Consider the following 20,642-nt stretch of genomic DNA (forward strand, 5'->3'; position numbering starts at 1 on the left):
TTTAATGTACTATTGTGTTGATTGAACTTCAATAAATAATTGTGGGCAGTTAAAACAGAGGACCCCTTTAGCACTTCCTAGTTCTTCCTCATGTCATGATATCTTTCACTCTGGTAAGTCTTTCATATTTTGTGTATTTAATATCCATCTATTGACACCTGGCATGTCACAACCATAGTGTGTCAACACCCAAATGACCAAAATGCAACATTGTGAAAAATGTTCTATAATAAAGGCTTAATTTAATAAGATGTAAAAGATTATTCCTGTAAGAAATACATGTGATATAAGAGGAAATATAAGCCACTCTGTCAGATGTCAATACCATTTTCAATAGTCATTTTGAATTTAAAATGTTCCTCTGTTGATATGTCAACTCCGTCAAATAGAATAGATGATCTGTTCCCTCAAGGATATTTGTCCATTAAACCAATACATTTCCAAAGTTCATGTGTAATTTTTATGCTTCTAAATATCACTGTTCATTATGAAGGTTAAAAACAAAACCTTAAAATCTATACAACCAAAACTGTATGCATTAAACACTGACTTGTCCGACTTTAAAAATGTGATATTCATTTCAAAACCTGTGTACATAATTAAGGGAACCAGGAGACTGATAAGTCAAACTATTTGTGGTAAGTTATTCAAAAAAATATTTTATAAACATTTCTACATGTCTGATGGTGTTGACAAAAATCAAGTGCGGGTCCAGCAAACATGTAATTTATTTTTTTTTAAAAAGTACAACTGGGAGGTTGTACCAAACCATGATTAGACCACATTTAACAAAGATGTGTTAATAGTTTTTGAAAATATCTTTTTAGAAATTTGAAACCTGCTTGTCCCTAATCTCAAGAATCACTGAAATATTAAGTGCAAACTGTTGACCCCATGAAGACATTTGACTGCAAAAAAACAGACTCAGTACTCATGTTGGTTTTTCATTAGAGTAAACCTTTACTGGTACTTTCACATAATGGCCACACATCAAAAATTGCTTACTTTAATATAAACTGGGAATGTATCAAGTATAGTCTATGAAAGTGCAAATGACAAATTCAAGGTTAATGATTTGCCTAAAGATGAAAAAAAATGTTAATGGATTTGTAAAATATGCCACTGCCATTACCTCTTAATTTAAATTAAGTAGCAGGTAAGTACTGCAATCCCTCTTTTCCTTCCCTGGGCACAACATCTGGTTGAAGGATGAACGCAGCTGCTGAAATCCAACCAGTGACACAGAATGAGAAAATAAAATAAAATAAAATAAAATAACTCTCAAAGTTTACCAGCTCTAAGATGAGCACTCCAACCAAACGTGGTGCAAAACTGTCCCTACTGCAGTTCTAGGACACACTGATTTGGAAAACAATATGTGAATCATTATACATAGACAAATATTATATTTACTTTAAAAAAAATCAAATAGAGAAGGGAACTCAGTTGTTGTAAATAAATAAAGCAAAGTATAATGTCTTATTACCTATACATTTTACATTATTTTAAATTAAGTTAAATTAAACTACTTCTTTTAAAAAGCACTTATTCTTTAATGTCCTCGCTAGATCAGATAACTGTATGCCGGCTTCTGCAGTAAAAATCAACCAGACCAAAACTAGAGTTGCTATATATGAATGTGTCTGTGGTGGGCCATCAGTTGGCTCATTCTAACCAAAAAGCTATAAAAATGTGAACGTAATGGCCTACAAATAATGAAATTAGAAATGCTACTATGCTACAGTGAGACGACAAAATGGAAAGGGGGGAGAATATCATTTTCAATACTCAATTGAGTATCTGCGTTCAGCATGACGTGGCCAAGTCCATTTCATTCCCACGTTATCGGGACAGGTTATTAGAGGAGGCGATAAGGAGCCTACTTTGAGGACAGTAGAAATAAAGGCACGCTTATGGGTACAGCCTTATAAGCATGTCTGAAGAGCAGCAAAAATTGTTCCCCAACCCACCACACGCACTCCAGAGACATCCTCATGTTTCCATTTACTATGGGTGAATACAGTACATCAGAGAAAAGAGTGGCAAAAGGGAGATAAAATTCACTAACATATCAGTATGCATTTACCCTCTTCGGTTTAAGGAGGGGAACCGTTATAAGGTTATTATGCGCAACACATCTCGGTTAGCACTGAATAAAATAAAAGAGAATAGTATAAAAAGGAAAACAGGATAATAATGGGGGACATCTGGGTGCGGGTAGAGTTTGATTGGCTCTCAGCAAAAAAGAACTAGGCACAATTTGTGTCATAAACCGCTGTTCCTGCAGCACTGTTTGTAGTGTTTCTTCAATCTGGCCTTGGCAAAAAATAAAATAAAAAAACAAACAATAAAAAGAGTTCTTAACACTTTACTTAACAAGCTCGGTCAGCAGGCCTCTCTTAAGTCATAAACTTAGCTTAGCTTAAGAAGAGGTTACTTCAGACAGCCAGGTGCTTCCCACATGCACCAACAGGATTAAGGTGTGATTTTAAATGCTTTGATATGCTTATGACACGTTTATCAAGGCTGCATGATAGAGGGATGTTGTGGGGGGGGGTGGAAGGGCCGAAATGTTGAAGGAGTGACATCCTAGCAAGCTGGAGGGGTATAACCCATTTAAACCCTCTCAAGCAGCATGCGCGCAGACACACACAAGTACATCTCCTCTCTCTTTCTCTGACATGCACACACACACACACGCGCACACTCACACCAGTCTCCTTCTATTTCATTCACATCACCCATACCTCTAACACACCAATTCCCAACCGCACACACGCACACACACACACAGGTACATGACTGGTATCATCATACTTGTGATGGAGAAAAAAAAAAACATATCTGTAAAATACTAAAATCCAACATAAGGGAGAGCACAGGATGAGAACATGAGCAGTACTTTAACTCAAGGTGCTCCACTGTAACCATTCATAAAGCGTCTGAAAAAACACTGTTGAGTATCTTATAACACGCTACAAGCATGCCTAAGACATGGAACACCCACTCCTAAGCAAAGGACTTCAGAAGCTGTTTGAAGGTGGGAAAAAAAAGAATCACTAAAGTATAAAACAGTGCATCAGCCTGGCTTTTGTAGACTGATGCCGACGGTAGGTTAGCGCTGCATACTTGTGGCAACTGTTATAATATCTTGTTAAGCGTTTATTAAGGCTTTATGAATGGCTGCCTGAGACCACTTCAATTAAAGTCAGTATTAGCAAGGTTGTTTTTTTTGTTTTTCTCGGGGTTTTTTTCCGCTCGAGTCTGGAGACCGAAGTACTTCTCTTGAGTGACCTGAAAGATTTCATTGATGCATTCTCAATTAAAATAAGCAATCCTGTTTCTCTCACCCACCGCCATCACCACCAAAAAGAGCAAACGTCTCCTTAGTGGAGATGTGGCTTTTTTCCCCTTCTCTCTACAATTATGATTAACAAAGAAACTACCTCAGACCAGCATCACAGGGCCTAAAAGAGGAGGAACTTACCGCTTCTTCCAAACATTCCTTGACATTCTTTTTTTTTTTTTTTCAACACTCTGTTACAACCTTTTTTTAAATTTTTTCTTTTTTTTTTAAACCAGGCAGTGGAAGTCACATCCACTTTTAGCGGCTTCAGTGGAACCCCATGGCACTGTGCTCTTTTCCTTCCTCTTGTAAATGCAGTGTTGACTGTTAGAGTCTGGTTGTGTGAGGAGCCCTCAAGACTAGGTAAAGATGTGTAAGTTATCAGTAAGTGCTTGTGTGTGTGTGTGTGTGTGTGTGTGTGTGTGTGTGTGTGTGTGTGTGTGTGTGTGTGTGTGTGTGTGTGTGTCTGTCCTCACACAAGGTGCACCTGCTCCTCCCACTCAGAGGGTAGCTCTGTGGGGTGGGTATTGTCACGACGACACCCATCCCCCTTCTCCTCCTCCTCCTCCTTCACCACCACCTCCTCCTCCTTCTCCTCTTCCTCCTCCTCCTGGTCCTCTTCCTGCTTTTGGGGCGGGGCAGAGCCCTCTGTGTCTGGTGGCGTGAGTGCGACGCCCACCTCCATGGTCAGCTTGGTGGCGCTGGGCAAACACTCGTCCTCCACACAGCCCAGCTCCAGCAGGTCAGGCCTCTGCAGCACCAGCCCCCCCGTCTCCTCCAGGGCTGGGCAGGGCGGCCACAGTTCCACCTCCTCCTCCTCCTCCTCCTCCTTGCCCGTGCCAGTCTCCTCGTCCTGGGGCTGCTGCTGCCGCTGCGTGGGCACCTCGGAGGCCTCTTCCTGGAGCTGGGGCTCGGCCTCATCCAACGGGAGTGGGTCAGCGGAGTCGTCCGTGGGCACCAGTGCAATTTTCTGCGGGTTCATGTCATGGAACCAGGCCATGATGTTGCCCAGCAGGTTGGCGTTGGCCGAGGGGTCCAAACAGTCGGGGTCGCTGGGGGAGAAGGGGTCCGAGACGCTGACGGAGGTCGTGGTGGTGGCGGTGGTGGTGGTGAGTCCGGGGGCGAGGGAGGAGGAGGCGGACGAGGAGTCCCCGTAAGGCCTGAGCGCGTCGGTCAGTCCGCCAAGCCGCATGAGGCTGTCGCCCAGCTCCAGGAGCTGCGAGCTGCTGAGGGAGGCGCGCGGGAGATCCAGGGCGTGCGGCGCCGGGTCCAGACGCGAGGGCAGCGACGAGCCGATGGCCCCCAGCGAGGCCTCGCCGCTCAGGCTGTCCTGAGGGTCCGTGTCCGTGCTCATTCCGGACTCCTGGAGGGACAACTGGATGGCCAGCAGGATGTTGGGGTCGTCCTCATCGAGAGAACCAAGTGCCTGTAGAGGATGAATGAGACGAAGCTATATTTACACAGTACACACTCAGACCTGGGAAATACACACTTGCTTTAGTCAAACTAAATCAAGCTGATTTTTATAGTATTTAAAAAGTATTATGCAGAAGTTTCACAGGTCAAATTCTTAATTTTTAAGTTGCTTTTTTGGCAATAAAATGCGGTATCCAGCAAAACCAGCAATACACCTCATGTATCAAACAACTAATTAACTAATTAGAATGAGGAGAGGAAACTTCCATTACAAATTTAACACCATTCTCTTGTGTCCTTACAGCCTTTCGTGCTGTGCCATGCAATACCCATTCTGGGGAGTACTGACTAACTCCTTGCATCCAGGAAAACAAATGTCCGCTTGTTTGCGGAGTGGAAAGAGGGGATTGAAGATATGTCAGGGTCCTAATTCAGATGATGGTAATGAGCTCATGGGGATCGATCAAACTCACTGTTGAGACGTTGAGGCGTCGTCTGCTTCCACCTCCTTCTGGCCCATCTGATTGGTGTAAACAAACAAACAAATAAATAAAAATAACAACCATTTCAATAATTTTATTCCATAACACGCAAAGAAATCAGACAAAATCAGCCATTTCCTGTCCTCCTTAACTGGGAAATTATTTTAAATGCCTCTGTTAGCTCTGCTAGTGTGTGACACACTTTCTTTAGCTTGTTTTGGTCTTTAGCTTTCTGTTCTCCAAAGGCATAGACATCAGACCACACACTTAACAGAGGTCAGACATAAACACCAAATCAGCAAAGAGTTCATTCAAAGGTTCTACATTTCAAGAATAAAAAAAAAAAAAACATGTTCTATTTTCCTTAGTACTGCTGCTAAAATAGTAGGAAAGCATGCAGTCTAAGTGTGTATTTTAGTCTCCTGTTCGTAACTAAAACAAAACAAGCGTGAGTGATGTCCTGACTACGTGACCTAACCTAATCTTAACAGAGGATAAATTTCCACAGCTGAGGTGAACATGGGGTAAACGGGCCATTCTGACATCCTGGTATAGAGTGACAACTAGAGAGGCCAAGAGAAAACACAAAGAAAGAGGAAGACAGAAAACAGACGTGAATGGTCTGTTTGTATATCGGTGAGAGACAAATAGAAAGAGAAATGTGTACACAGTATGGGGGTCTGAGTAAGGGAGTTGCTGCGTGCGTGTGTGTGTGTGTGTGTGTGTGTGTGTGTGTGTGTGTGTGTGTGTGTGGTCAGGGATCACACCTAAAGTGCTGTCACTGGATTCGTTGGGGTCAGGTGTGTTGCTCCGCAGACTGTGGAGACTGAGCATGTCGCCTCGCCGACGCTGCCGGTGTCTGCGTCTGTACTGGAACTCAGAGTATTCCTACAACACAGCACACACAAACACTTAGTAACTAACACACACACACACACAGGAAAAGAAACACACACACACACACACACACACACACACGCTCACATATTCTATTCTCTCACCACAACATAGGTCTCTACAACAGCTACAACACTACTTCAGCACAACACACTTTGCTCTGCACTACTACGCATGCAGAGTAAAATACACACAGTGGCTCACATATTCTCTTCTATTTAACCACAACATGCAAGTCTAAACATACCGATTCAACACTTCTTCAGCACAATGCAACTATTCACTACTATGCATGTCCATACAAAACACAATCACGCTCGCAAATACACACACACACACACACACACACACACACACAAACACCATGAACACAAGCACAGACACACAACACATGACCACAAGCGTCATCTGTTTTTCTACTCTTTCAAACGCAGCATAGCACCTCATTATCAATCTCCATAAAGTACCAACGAACACAAGTGTTCTTTCTTTCTCCATCATACAGACTCTTATTATGCTTCCCCTGCGCACAGACAGCATTTCACCTGTCTGTCTGTAGATACATGCACAGCAGCTCTTTGTCTGTAAATTTAGTAAAGTCAATTTTCTACCTCACATCATGTACACACACATACACGAAAATCCACTTTTACAAAAAAACATCTGATTTTAAAGAACAAATATTCATAGAAGATTTGCTATGTTCTAAAAAAAAAAATCCATTTTAACCACTACACTACATAAGCATGCTCAAGCCAAACGTGCAGACCAGGCATAACTTCTGAGATAACACTAAAAAGATTCACAACGTTGGAAAGAGAGGCACACTTTGAACATAACAATCTCAGCAGGCCAGATTTGTTGGTGAGCCACTTCAAAATGAAAAATCTGCTAAAAACATATTATAACACTTTCAGACATTGACATCAGTGTTTCAGAAGACAAAATACACAGAGTGATTTGGATCATTCCCAGTTTTCATTTCGGGGTAAAAAATAAAATAAAACTAGTCCTGGCCCGTCATTAGGTGGGGTTGAATTTGAAAATAAAAATTGTGATGACTGTCAAAATGTGCCTGAGGATTCAGAATTTTTTTTCTATGATTTTGGCTATGGTTATAACATTCTGCCAAATCTATAATAGCATTGCCTAGGGAGAGAAGTAACTTTTAGGATACATACAGTATGTATACATTGTCAATTAAATTTACACTAGTTGAGTTACACCAAGTTGTCCATTTTAACTAGCATGTTCTGATAGTTGACCTCCATAGCCTAATTAACAATAAACTTAAGATGGCACAACCAACCCTTTTGGCAGAAAGTTAAATAATAGGGTTCTATGCGGAGGACTTGGGGAAAAAAAACGTTCCTTCCAGGCTAAGGGATCTATGTAGAACCTCCATGGCTTCCTCTGCTGGGCTATAGACGAAGAGGCCTCTTCTCTAACAGGGAAGCTACACCAGGCGCCGCTATCACGTCTGGTGTAGCTACTTCTATTGTTTATAGTGGAAGCGAATTGTTGCAGCAGACGCAACACGAACGGAACGCTTCAGTTACGCGCCTGGTGAGGCAGAACTGAGAAAACTCCATGCCTCAACAGAGCTCCTACCCCAGCAGCTAAACCTCCTCATCTTCATCCAAAAACGGCTACAACAGGGACAGAAGGGAACGTTTGATGTTGCCCATTTACAAAAAATGAAACTAAAACTTGATGTATGACAGATTACATTGAAACAAATTGAAACAAAAAACAAAACTAAAAAAAAAAAAGAAAAAAAAAAAAAGGTAATTCCGAGCCTTGCTAGCATGCGGTACAGTGATTAATGTGATTAAGCTCATTCTGTGGTCCGACCAAAGCCATCAGCATGGTTCACTGTTATCAAAAAACGTCAACATAACGCCAACATAAACTGCGAGGCTCTGCACATCAGAGGATTGTGGGTAAATTAAGTCTCAGCAGGCCATCTGGGTGATAGTATTCATCAACAACAAGGCAACAACCTACTCAGAGAGCCACCCACTGCCTGTTGCTAGGTAACGGGGTCACCCACAGTTACCCACAATCCACTGGTGTGTGGACCTTGGCAGTTGAAGTTGAGGGTTACGCTGATGCCATGTACACTGAAATACACTGGTGGCTGGTTGGGGTGGCCCGGGTGCGGCTGCTGCAGTACCTGCGGCTGTCCTCCCACGTGTTCATAGCCCTCACTGTGTCCGGTCCCTCCCACAACGGAGGGATCCCTCAGCATCTTTGGACACAGAATGATACGGGTGGTGACCTTTGAACTTTACCCTCGCAGAGGCACAGACAGTCATTCATACATACATACACATACATACGCTAACGATCACACACTTAGGGAGTCTAGCGGTTAAGCAGATTTCTATAAAATAGCAATAGATTTCTATAGAGCGCAAGCAAGCTCGTAGCGAACCATGTTAGCTAAGCCACAGAACAGCACTAAAAGAGAACTAATATGATAAGAATGGCCATGAGCAAATACTCACCTCAGGTGAGGCAAAACCTAGGTACTCCCAGTCCCACGTTCCACCGGCAAAACTAAAGAGAAAAGAGATTGGTTTGATATAATTAGGAGCACTGACTGAAATTATTGCAATTGATAACAGTTGACACAGAGTCATGAATTGTCATAATAGCCATTATAAACACTCCCTGCGTCCCAGTGTGCTGTAATGACCTTTAGTAGCATTTACTGTATATGATTCATAATCAAACCTCTTAGAACGAATAGCTGGTTATCAAATCTATTAACCCATTCGTGCTGGATGCTGCACGACGCAACATTCTATCTCCCGCCTGTTGCTGCATAGCGCAGCAAGCTTTTTATTTCATGTTTCTAGGTGCTACAGAGGCTTAGATATTAAGGTTTTGGTAGACATTGACAATTCTTAGTATTTTTTCAGAAAACCCTTAGGAAATAAGGTTATTTAGTCTAAAATGACATAGGATTCTATAGGCGTTTTTAGCAGGCATTTCAGGAGTAAATGGGTTAATCAAATGCAAGTTTTTTTTTTATTGCAAAGTCCTGATTACGGTAAAATAATAATTAATAAATAATTAGTTAAAAGATTTAGTAATCAAGGATCTTTGGTATGACTAGACCATTTACCAACTGAAATCCCTCTAAGTATCAAACCAAGTGCATGAACTATTGACCATGCCCACTAAATGTTCAGGTGAATGTTGATGGTGATGGGGGGGGTTCCCATCCCCTACCTCCTGCGTGGGGCCTCTGGCGAGTCGTTGGGGGCCACACCCCGGGCCACCGAGGCCAGAAACTCACGCCTCTTCTGCTGCACCAGGCAGGCGGCACTGATGATTTTGTGGCGAGGGGTGCGGAGGTAAGGCCTGTTGACTTTCTGTGCAAGATCCTCTGTAACCATCTCCAGATCCGTCTGAATGAGGTGAACAGAGAGAGAGACGGAGGGAGACCGAGACCAAAGGGAGAGAGGGATGGACAGAGGGAGAGGTAGAATAACGGTGGTCATGTGTGAATACTATAATTACTGTCCTTTAATTGTACTTTTTACGGTCATTTCATTGCTGGTTAACACACACTGCTGTCATTCACATGCATGTGGTTCTGAGGACCTGGGGAACATGGCTGAGTGAGAACCAATTATCAGTTTCCAGTCCAGCTCAATGTCAGTAAGGGGAGCAGGATTAGTATCACATAGCAGCTACTTCAGCTTCACGGTCAGTATACAGATCCCACATAAGGTAACACAGAGTGGAAATAGGCTTAAGGCCTATTCACACCAAGAACTATAACGATAACTATAAACAAATATCGTTCTCGTTAATATGAATGATGACGTTCACACATAAACTATAACGATAACGACATGAAGAACAATATCATTGGGGATCACTTTCAGAACGACAAAAAGCTAATAGCCAATCAGAACCCATCAAATTTTAACCGTCACATTCATTAACACAAGGAGAGACTTTGTTTATCGTTGTTCAGTGTGAACGCTTTTATCTTTATGGTTATAGTTATCGTTATTGTTATCGTTCTTGGCGTGAATAGGCCTTTAACAACAGTATCGAGCTGCAAGGAGTTCTACTGTACATCAGACTTCAGAAGTTAGGCTTTTGATCTTTGGACTCAATTGGCCATTCCCAATGAACCTCCAGCAGACAATGCAAACAAAATATATAGTGTAACAAATCCTCAGATTCAGTTGAACATTTTGGTTCACGTTGTCATTGGACACAGTGGTCCAGCTTAGCTCACCGGAAAGGCCATTTACCTGCATAAGTTCAAATATTTCTTTCTTTGTGCTTTTGGGTTCTAGAAAGAAACCATATGGATAAGAGCACTTGAGAATGCGTCTGGTCTTGAGGAGTTCCTGTACGCCGTCTTCAATGAACGTAGTGTCTGGAGGAGAGCCCTCTCCTGAAAAACCACACACACACACACAGACACACAGACACACAGACACACAGACACACAGAGAACAAAGGTTACCTGACGAGGGACAAAATACAACCTTGACCATTTTTAATTACTGTTTGATGAGTAACTACTCTACCACATCTATTGTGACAGTAAAGCCGATCACATTCACTATAAACATGTCAAAACGATAGAAAATATGTATATACAGTCTGGTAGCAGCTCGCCATGTTTACCATAATATGTTCATCTATGAAATGTTTCCAAATGCATTAAGGAGAGTTTATAATTAGTAAAGTAAGAAACATACTGAACCACTCCGCTAATTCGCTATGCCAACTCGACCTGCATTGTGTCCAGCTGCACTCTCACTGTTGTTTAGTCTCAACAGGTTCAACAGCCAAAATATTTGCCTCTGGACATAATAAATCCGACCTTATGCTGACCTGTGTGCTTGACACTTACTTCCCATGAAAACACGGCTCAGTTGTTCCATCTTCTCTTTGGCTGTTTTAAGGAGTCGCTGTTCCAGCTGAAATCAGAAAGCAAGTTAGACATTCATACTGAGGCGTCCGAGATAGTCATCAAGGTCTGTTTAATATATGAAATAGTTATAATTTGCGCAATTTGTTTTACTTATGATTTTTCTATGATATTTAGGGGATATAATATTTAAAAAATGACTTGACTGATATTTTTTTCTGCATCATGAGAAGAGGCAAGAAAAACAATATTCTGACAAACACTACATTCCCAAGCACATTAATATTTACCAAAGCACACTCACTTGGTAACTGTGTTCATGATTCTTGTAGCGTGTGTAATAGTGCATGAAGCGATCGAGTTCCTGATAGCTCTTGTGCTTCTTCTCTGCCTGAGAAAAAAGACAAAAGGGTTCTTTTGTGTCAATGTGCAAAAATGTCATCAGTCTCCTTCATTCTTTCACTCTCACACACACACACACACACACACACACTGTCTATAAAAGCACATTTAGCCAGAGCCTCTCCTAAGACAAATGTCCCTGTGAGCCCCCCAGTCTTTGGAGATCAGAGACATGCGGCAATAGAAAGTCTTTTCACAGGCCGACAGTCTTTAAAAATGACCGGCTCAAGAAGAGAATGGGTCTAAAAACAGCCTGTTTCTGAAAAACCCTCCTCACATTGTGCGACACGGACACAAAAGGCTGGCGTGTTCCCTGATTTCCTGCCGGCTTCTCTGTCGAGACGAAACCGTGGCTCAGCAGGGTGCTGTGAGCACGCTCACAGATTAAACACACGCCATGTCTCCAAAAAAGGCCCATGAAACAGGTACATAATGTCCTGTGTTTAAAACAAGGCTTGGTTCTGGACTGGGCTTGGTTCTGGGTGTGTGTGTGTGATATAGGGAGCTAGAGTATATAGGCTTGGGACATGGCCATTAAAGGACCCAGATGCAAACGAATCCCCTCAGTACTTGAGCCAATAGCCCATAAAATGGAGAAGCTATTATGTCATGTAAAGAAGATTCAGAAGATTCTGTTTACCATCTTGAGATAAATATTTTAAGATCCAAGCTGAACTTGGTCTGTGGAGAGAAGGCACACATGCATGCCAGTCAAGTATGTGTGTCCATGTGTCCTGCCAAAACAGTAGTTGTAATTCCAGAGTTTCCTGTAGGGTGTGTGTGTGTGTGTGTGTCTGTGTGTGTGAGAGTGTGTGTGTTTACCTCCACAGTCATCTCCTTGGACTGCTCCTCCACCTGCTGGATGACCTCATAGCGTGTGCAGCGGTAGTATCCACCTGTGGAGGAGCTGTGCTTCTTCCACTCCTCCAGACAGATCCAGCAGAAGTCATACTTACACTAGACAAACATAAGAAGAGAGATGCTACGAACATCAGAGGATGCACAACACTCCACATTGTATTACCTGCTTAGTTTTCTTCTAACCAAATGACATCTGTATTGTTTTTAGTATCTTTGGATTGCATGACATGACAGTGTTTATCATTCAGTCCTTATGCTGCATGGTATACAAAACATATTGCCATACCATTATTGACCTTCCCCATACATTGGTGACAGATATGGCAGTTTACTGAGAGATTTTTCTTGCATAAATGCAGCATCATCAGATCAAAACATTGGCACCATCATGGTATTACAGAGCTCCTTCCTGGAGCCCTTAGTCCCTAGTGTGGGTAAACTTGGTAGCTAGTGTGTGTGTGTGTGTGTGTGTGTGTGTGTGTGTGTGTGTCTCGCTCTCTTTGTGAGTGTGTGTGTGTGCAACACTGTCAGGCAACACTCGGCCCTCTCCTTCCCAGCATGATCTAATCAATACATGACAGGCCACCAAGTGCCCGTTACCTAGCAACAGGCAGAGTTTGTTTGTATCTTCAGGTAACAAGAGGTTAAGAGCCCTGAGCTTGCCTCCCTGCCTGCCAGTCTCCCCATCTCTCTCCTCTGTGTCTGTGTGCATCTGTGTTTGTCTGTCCATCAATGCTTGGGTCTGCAGCACTGAACTTGCCTCCTGTCACACCTTCCCTAGTGACTATCAGACCTTCCACGCTACTACAACTCCACAAGATATCCTCTTGTTTTTACACCAAAAAAATCCCATAAATCAGAGTCCGACAGTGTTTAATGATTGTTTTTGTTATGTATTTAACGTAAAAAGCATTTGTTATGTATTTAACGTACGGTATAATCCTGCTGCCCTCCATCCACATAAAAACACTAATAATTAACTCACAAGCAGACAGCATAAAAACAAAGGCAGCAGACAGTTTCAAACCAGCTCCCCCCCCCCTCGTTCCCTACTCCCCCATCACTCCCAGCACAACACCCAGTCCTGCCAAGCAATCACTACTTGTGCTATTCATAAACAGTTTGCGCACAGATGTTGTGAGCATACTGCATGTGGAGGGGGGATGGTATATATATGTGTGTGTGTGTGTGTGTGTGTGTGTGTGTGTATATGTGTGTGTGTGTATATGTGTGTGTGTGTATGTGTATATAGATATATATGTATGTATGTGTGTGTGTGTATGTGTGTGTGTATACGTGTATGTGTGTGTGTGTGTGTGTGTGTGTGTGTGTGTGTGTGTGTGTGTGTGTGGGCTGTCTAAGGGTGCGCAGTGAATGGGGGGCCGTGACCGCGCTGTCACTCAGCGCATGTGTTTAAAGCCTTCATTAGGGAAATGAGTGCTGTTTGGCCGGGCGTCCAGAAGCGGCCTACGCAGCGGGGCTTTTTATTGCAGCACCTGCCTCTGACGTCAAAGAGCCCTTCAGCAGTCGTGGCCCCAGCAGCAAGCTGCCGCCACCACCGCCGCCACCACCACTCCTGCTCCCGCCACCGGAGCCTATGCTCACAGCCAGGAGTCATGGCAACACACTAACACACACACACACACACACACTCAGTCAGACCCAATAAACACATACTGTATATACACATACACAGCATAAACATTACGCTTTTAACACAAACAGATACCCAAGAATGTAAACTTACACATACAGGCAGACAAACATGCATACATATGTGTGTAAATACAAATATATCTCTCCCTGTCATACTCAATCCCGCACCCTCAGCATGGCACATAGTCCTGGAACTATAACACTTTTCTTAAAATCAGATCATTTGGACCAGATAAGGGTTATAGGGTATCCAGCTGAATCTCATAAGACATTAAAGTTCATTTTATAAGGCATTATTTTATTAAAAACTGGTCACAGGATATCCTTGGATATAACTAGTGAACATAATATCCCACCTCACTGCAAGATCACAATGCATTAAAGAATCCAGAATCCAAACAATCCACTGATCCAGATCTATAATTAAACTGAATTGTGGGGTCCCGGGTGATACCCACCCATAGGAATAACAGATGAGGGGGTTTACTGCCGTTCATGTTTAATACCCCAGCCCTCACCCCCCCTACCCCAACACACACACACACACACACTGACCTTGGCACACTGCATGTGATTGCAGCCTTCATTTTTCTGGATGGGCGACTTGCAGTTGGCACAGGGTTTGGAGTTGGTGAGTAACCACAAGCAGTTGGCAGCGTCTTCGTAAGCCTCGCTTACGCCAGCCACTATTTCAGAATGAGAGAATGAGACAGAGGCTAACCTAGTCACAGGGGCATTAACTAGTCCACTGGGCGCATATCAAGGGCAAGGGGTTCATCTGGCAAGTCTAGAGAAGTTTAATATAAACATGAAATCCATCTGCTTCAGATCATTCCAAGAAGGTATTAAATGCTTAAGTGCTCTAATAAAATATTTAAGAAAGGCACTTTAGAACAAGTTCCTTGAATTCATTCCATCCCTTCTGGCCTCATCAAAATGTGTTATTACAGCACATAGAAAAACTACAATTCCCAGAGTCACCTGAGCACTCACATTCTTCTGGCTTCATCTCGGTGACTTTCTGTAGCCACAGCTTCCACGTCTCACAGTCACACGGCTCGTGGGCCTCACCCAGACACTCCCTGGAGACGGGGATAACAACATGTTGGAATGAGAGACAGACAGGCAGGGAGGTGAAGACAAGTACTGGGAGAAATCACTGAGCCATAACGACAAGTTCAGAGGACAGTTACTGCTGAGACAGAATGTGGGAGAACACTGCACCCATGTAAAGAGTAGCCTACACACATTAACCACACTAGTAAAGGGCCACGTAGTATATATTTACATTTGCTGTTATATTTGCATTTTTAATCAGACAAACCTGAATAGGAGTAGACACACGTTAACCACACTAGTAAGGGGCCGCACTCATATCATATTTTCATTTGCAATTATATTTGCATTTTTCTCAGACATACTTGAATTCAACTGCAATGAGTAGGCACATGTTAACCACACTAGTATAGGGCCACCACGTACATATCATATTTACATTTACTGTTATATTCGCATTTTTGCCCTGAATTCAGCTGCAAAGAGGTATAGTATAAGTATAAGTATATATACTCTTTTGATCCCGTGAGGGAAATTTGGTCTCTGTATTTATCCCAATCCGTGAATTAGTGAAACACACTCAGCACACAGTGAGGTGAAGCACACACTAATCCTGGCGCAGTGAGCTGCCTGCAACAACAGCGGCGCTCGGGGAGCAGTGAGGGGTTAGGTGCCTTGCTCAAGGGCACTTCAGCCATGCCTACTGGTCGGGGTTCGAACCGGCAACCCTCCGGTTACAAGTCTGAAGCGCTAACCAGTAGGCCACGGCTGCCCCTGGTATCTAACCACGGCATGTGCTGCATGTTAAGTCAAGCAATGCTAAGTTAATGCCCATTCGGGGCAGATCTCCCAACGAAATAGCATGCGTTGCTTTGGACTGTAAAGCAATTGCGCAGTATGTGGTTAGTCTTCACCCACCAGCAGAATAGATGACCCTTCCCACAATCCACAGCAGGGGCGCGCAGCAGGGGGAAGCTGAGGGGGTCAGAGGAGGCAGGACTGGGCCTGGTGAGGCGCACCGCCCGCTCGCAGCGGGCCACGGGGCACCAGCGGATGGCAGGGTTATTATCTACAAACGCCTGCGAGGGAGAAGGGAGAGGGCCGTGGAGAGGTGGTTAGCAGGTGAGGTAGTTTGTGGCAGTGTAAATGTAAATCACATGTAGAATACTAAAAAGGCATTTTTAATTTAGTATTCTACATGTGTTTAATTACACATGTAGAATACTAAAAAGGCATTTTTTTCACAGTAGAAACATGGAAAATACAAGTAACTATGAATATACTGTATGATTTGAACGTAAACTTCACACAACAATCAAGTATGTTATTTTTCAGTTCTTCCGTGCAGTGCTCTACAATGTCCTAAACCTTAATATGTTGCCTTAATATGTTGCCACAACAGCCTTACATATCCACCATTGAAAACCTCCTGAGTCATACCTTGATATCAAACTGAAGGTAGCGCTTATCCATCTCCCTGGAAACCACACTCTCTATGACCTCCACTGGAACCAGCTGGAAGCAGTCATAGGCTGGGCAGAAGATGTTGTGTGCTTCACCCTCCTGAATCTTCAGGTTCAAAAACCTGCCAGCAAGAGAGGAGGACATGAGAGAGACCAGTGAAGGAGCTTTAAGGACTGGAAGACCTGGGCTGTGTCCCAGTTCCCCCACCTCACCTTGACACAAACACTGGCACTGGGGTGGGTGAGTGGAGGAAGTGACAGAACACTTGTGACGTGTCCCTGAATAAACCCCCGCTCGTCAGCTTGCTGGATCACCTTCAGTGAGTGAGCGCTCATGTAATGTGACGCAGATGACATCGTTTTGTATGAAAGCACGAGTGACGGAGTATGAATGATGAAAAGTGTAGACGAAAATCCCGTTTTCCCCAGAGCAGAAACAAATGGTCTTGCTCTACAAACCGCCAAACAAACAACTTTGTCTTTTTTTTACTCAAGGAAGTGACCATATTTAGTCCCCAGTAATTGGAGACAACAGCAATCCAATAAACGGACGAAAGCAGCTCGGCCAGTTCTGCGTAAAAACCAAGGAGCGTTGGACTGTTGTGTGCGGCCTTTTTAAAGTCGTTATCTATTTTAATGTCTGTTACATAGGCCAAGGTTGACGCCAGGCTCCGGCAGGTACAAAGCCTTGAAAAGCCTGCAAAAACCAACACTATAATTTCTAGGTCACATTCTTGGTCTTTAGAGGAAATCGAGTGTCTGTGCTAACAAGAGTGAGGCAGGGCCAGAGGCTGAGAAGAGCTCTGAAGGACTTCAGTGATTTTAGTGACTTATGTCATGACGTTACTTTATTTCATGAGAAATGATTTCAATCTCTGCATTTCCCTCCTTATCTGTAACCATGCCAACAGCTTGTTGAGCATTTTTTACCTACTTAGGCTTTTCATTCCATCAACAGGGAGGAGATTTAATGTCTCCATCAAATGTATCTACTAAAGAGTTTTTTTTATTAACCTTTTATAAACCTTTCTTCATTTTCTATGGTGAGGCTTCAATGTATGCTTGATGGCACAACAAATACAGTGTAACAACAAAAGGGGATGCAATTCAGTTCCTTGTCAGTATAAAATATGTCGTCCCCCGTGCACCTTGAGCATTACAACTAAATCTTTGTTGGCCCTACCCTTCCCTTCCCTTCCCTTCCCGTCCCGTCCTTACCCTTCCCAGCATGCTCGACAGAACTCGTGTCCACAGGGCATGTTCACCGGGTCCTCGAACACAGAGATGCTGCACATGCAGATCCCACACTGAAACAGGAGGCCGAGAGTTAGACACGTGGTCAGAACACACACTGGACACATATCGGTCACTGACGTGTGTGTGTGTATGTGTGTGTGTGTGTGCATACCGACATGCGTTCATCGATCAACGTGACACTCAAGCAGTTATAAAATCTACACTTGCACACATTTCCAAAAGTCAGGAACACATATGCTGCTCCCCCCAAAAAATTATCTGCACAATTGAATCAGTCATTTCCAGTTCCTTCAGGATTTGACATATGCTGTTATATCTGTGGTCAATTACGGAGGGCTAGTAATTCATCAGTCAGACAAATCATTAGTGCCCAATGACACAAAGTACACATAAGCCAATTCCAAATGATGATTAATCCGATGACAGGCGCTCATACATCGTCGTCCGTCGCACGGACCACTGACCAGAGCAAGGCCGTCCTCGGCTGGGGAAAGACTGATCTCATCGGGCGAGGTGACGGAGGAGCGGGTGGTGCGCGGGGTGCGGGGGGAGGGCAGGGTGTCCCAGGCGTTGTAGCCACTAGGGGGCGGCGTGGGCATCTGGACCCCCGAGCGCTGGCAGCAGTCTTCGGCGTTGGACATCCAAGCTTCCAGAAGCTTCTCCCTGTCCCAGTCTGGACCACCAAGAGAGAGATGGGATGAGATCATGAACAGACAGAGATGAAGTAACTTGTTTACTCATGCTCCTTAAATAGAGAGGCTTCAGTATCAGGCTATTACACAGCTTGTATGCTTCAAACATTCAGGCAAGATTTTAGCAGCCGAGGGTTCCAAAATTGGTAAGAGATCCAACATGCTTTAAGTTGCGCTGAGCAGACCTATTTTGACCCTTAGGGCTCAGCCTTAGCAAGTTTAGGGTGACCTTTCATCTGGTATGTTCAGTGTCTCTGGTATGCACTTGTAATTACATGTTTAGCATGTTAAGCATTTCTGACATGTGACATGTGATTCTGTTTTGTCCACAGCGGGGTGAATTAATCAGGTGTTCAGGTGTTTGGACTGGTGGAGTGTTTAGGGTGTTCAGGTGTTTTGACTGGTAGCGTGTTTAGGGTTCTGGGCATTCAGGTGTTTTGACTGGTGGTGTGTTTAGGGTTCTGGGCATTCAGGTGTTTTGACTGGTGGTGTGTTTAGGGTTCTGGGCATTCAGGTGTTTTGACTGGTGGTGTGTTTAGGGTTCTGGGAGCTCAGGTGTTTGGACTGGTCACGTGTTTAGGGAATTCAGATGTTTTGACTGGTGGAGTGTTTAAGGTTCTGAGAGTTTTGACAGGTAGCGTGTTTAAGGTTCTGGGAGCTCAGGTGTTTGGACTGGTCGCGTGTTTAGGGAGTTCAGGTGTTTTGACTGGTAGCGTGTTTAGGGTTCTGGGTATTCAGGTGTTTGGACTGTTGGCGTGTTTAGGGAGTTCAGGTGTTTTGACAGGTAGCGTGTTTAGGGTTCTGGGCATTCAGGTGTTTGGACTGGTTGCGTGTTTTAGGGAGGTCAGCTGGTTGTTGTGTTCAGGGTTCGGGCAGTGTTTAGGGCGGCGTACCATGCGCTCGCAGCAAAGCTTCGGCCGTGAAGAGCGGCGCCTGCAGCATGTCCGCCGTCTCCACTATCAGCATGTCCTTCAAGCGCCGCAGTTCCTGCAGCTTCAGCCCTTCATACGGCTAGACAGGAGAGACAGACAGAGACAGAGGAGAGAGAAGGGGGAGGGGAGAGGGATGGAAAACGGCAGAAAGAAAGGTGAGAGCATAAATTAGAGTATGATAAAAAAAAAGGCAAGGGTACAAGAAAAACAAAAAAAAAACAGGGTGAGAACTGTGCATAAAGTGAATAGATGAAGGCAGAGAGAGAGAGGGAGGAAGCTAACCAGGATGACCGGTTTGTTAAAGACATTATGAAACAGGCCAGTGGCGTCACCCTGCTCTTGCACACACACACACACACACACACACACACACACACACACTGACCGTCCTCCCCCACCTCGGCGCACCAAACCCAGCATTAGCACATTCACAGCCCCGCGATGGCCAAAATCCCCTCATCTCCATCTGCAACTTAAAGGTCTCCCTGTCGCCATGGCTACATCCCTAACACTCACTGACCTTCCCCCATCTTCTCAGAGCAGGCTACAGGACAACCTCTATGGTGGACAACTGCTTCAGAGGTAATAGATACCAATATACGACATGTTCCTAATTTCTCATCAGACATACATGCATTGTTGTTACAGAAGGTTTGTCAAGGAGGCTTTTAAATGTCACTGTCAGCTAATCAGCATAGCACTCACAGTTGAAGACAAGGAATCATCTAGTGTGTTTGAGCTGCATTGATGGTATTTGTGGAAATGATCTCAGCTTGTTGCAGTGATGCTCGGGTGTTTGCTTGGTGACATCTTCATACGTCATACTTCATAACATCATCCATGTCTCATCTCTTTCTCTCTCTCTCTCTCTCTCTCTCTCTCTCTCTCTGCTCCCCTCTGTATCACTCTGTCTCTCTGCGTCCCCCGCCTTTTTCTGCCTTCGTCTCTCCTTTGTAATCTATTAAAGATGACATCGGTACTGTTGTCACGGATCGAAACTTGTGACGGCACCACAGACCGACGTCTGTCTGGGAGACAATGCCTCAGCCTTGATCTGCATGCTTAAAGAGAGTCTGCCTCCCTCCCCCTCCCACTGTGGGCCAGGAGCTAAAGGCACACCCTCCGTCTCGCAGCCTTTGCAGAGACACCACTGCCAGGACTTTAGACCCAAAATCACATTACCTCTAAATTACAATTTAAAGTCGTATTTCTTCAAGCATGTCCACAATCTATTCATTCCAAAATGACTTTTGCAAAAGAACTGGATTGGATG

The 20,642-nt window shown here is 44.0% G+C and overlaps 1 protein-coding gene across 2 annotated transcripts in view; it reads right to left on the reverse strand.

The window, feature by feature from the left end:
* Positions 1-936: 936 nt before the first annotated feature.
* Positions 937-20,642, reverse strand: part of ankib1a (ankyrin repeat and IBR domain containing 1a) — a 28,868-nt gene continuing 9,162 nt past the window's right edge. Inside the window, exons 5-21 of one of the 2 annotated variants that reach the window (XM_042076265.1) lie at positions 19,331-19,448; positions 18,210-18,418; positions 17,707-17,795; positions 16,466-16,610; positions 15,944-16,104; positions 14,963-15,051; positions 14,525-14,655; positions 12,275-12,409; positions 11,355-11,441; positions 11,033-11,099; positions 10,422-10,567; positions 9,382-9,560; positions 8,652-8,703; positions 8,318-8,392; positions 6,012-6,132; positions 5,236-5,282; positions 937-4,772 (exon numbers count right to left, since the gene is read on the reverse strand). In XM_042076265.1, the coding sequence (XP_041932199.1) occupies positions 3,819-4,772; positions 5,236-5,282; positions 6,012-6,132; positions 8,318-8,392; positions 8,652-8,703; positions 9,382-9,560; positions 10,422-10,567; positions 11,033-11,099; positions 11,355-11,441; positions 12,275-12,409; positions 14,525-14,655; positions 14,963-15,051; positions 15,944-16,104; positions 16,466-16,610; positions 17,707-17,795; positions 18,210-18,418; positions 19,331-19,448 (2,805 nt within the window). In that variant the 3' untranslated portion in view covers positions 937-3,818. The remainder of the gene's footprint in view (positions 4,773-5,235; positions 5,283-6,011; positions 6,133-8,317; positions 8,393-8,651; positions 8,704-9,381; positions 9,561-10,421; positions 10,568-11,032; positions 11,100-11,354; positions 11,442-12,274; positions 12,410-14,524; positions 14,656-14,962; positions 15,052-15,943; positions 16,105-16,465; positions 16,611-17,706; positions 17,796-18,209; positions 18,419-19,330; positions 19,449-20,642) is intronic. The other variant, XM_042076266.1, reaches the window with a different exon arrangement.

Source organism: Alosa sapidissima, chromosome 21, assembly GCF_018492685.1.
Source record: "Alosa sapidissima isolate fAloSap1 chromosome 21, fAloSap1.pri, whole genome shotgun sequence".
Taxonomy (NCBI): Eukaryota; Metazoa; Chordata; class Actinopteri; order Clupeiformes; family Clupeidae; genus Alosa; species Alosa sapidissima.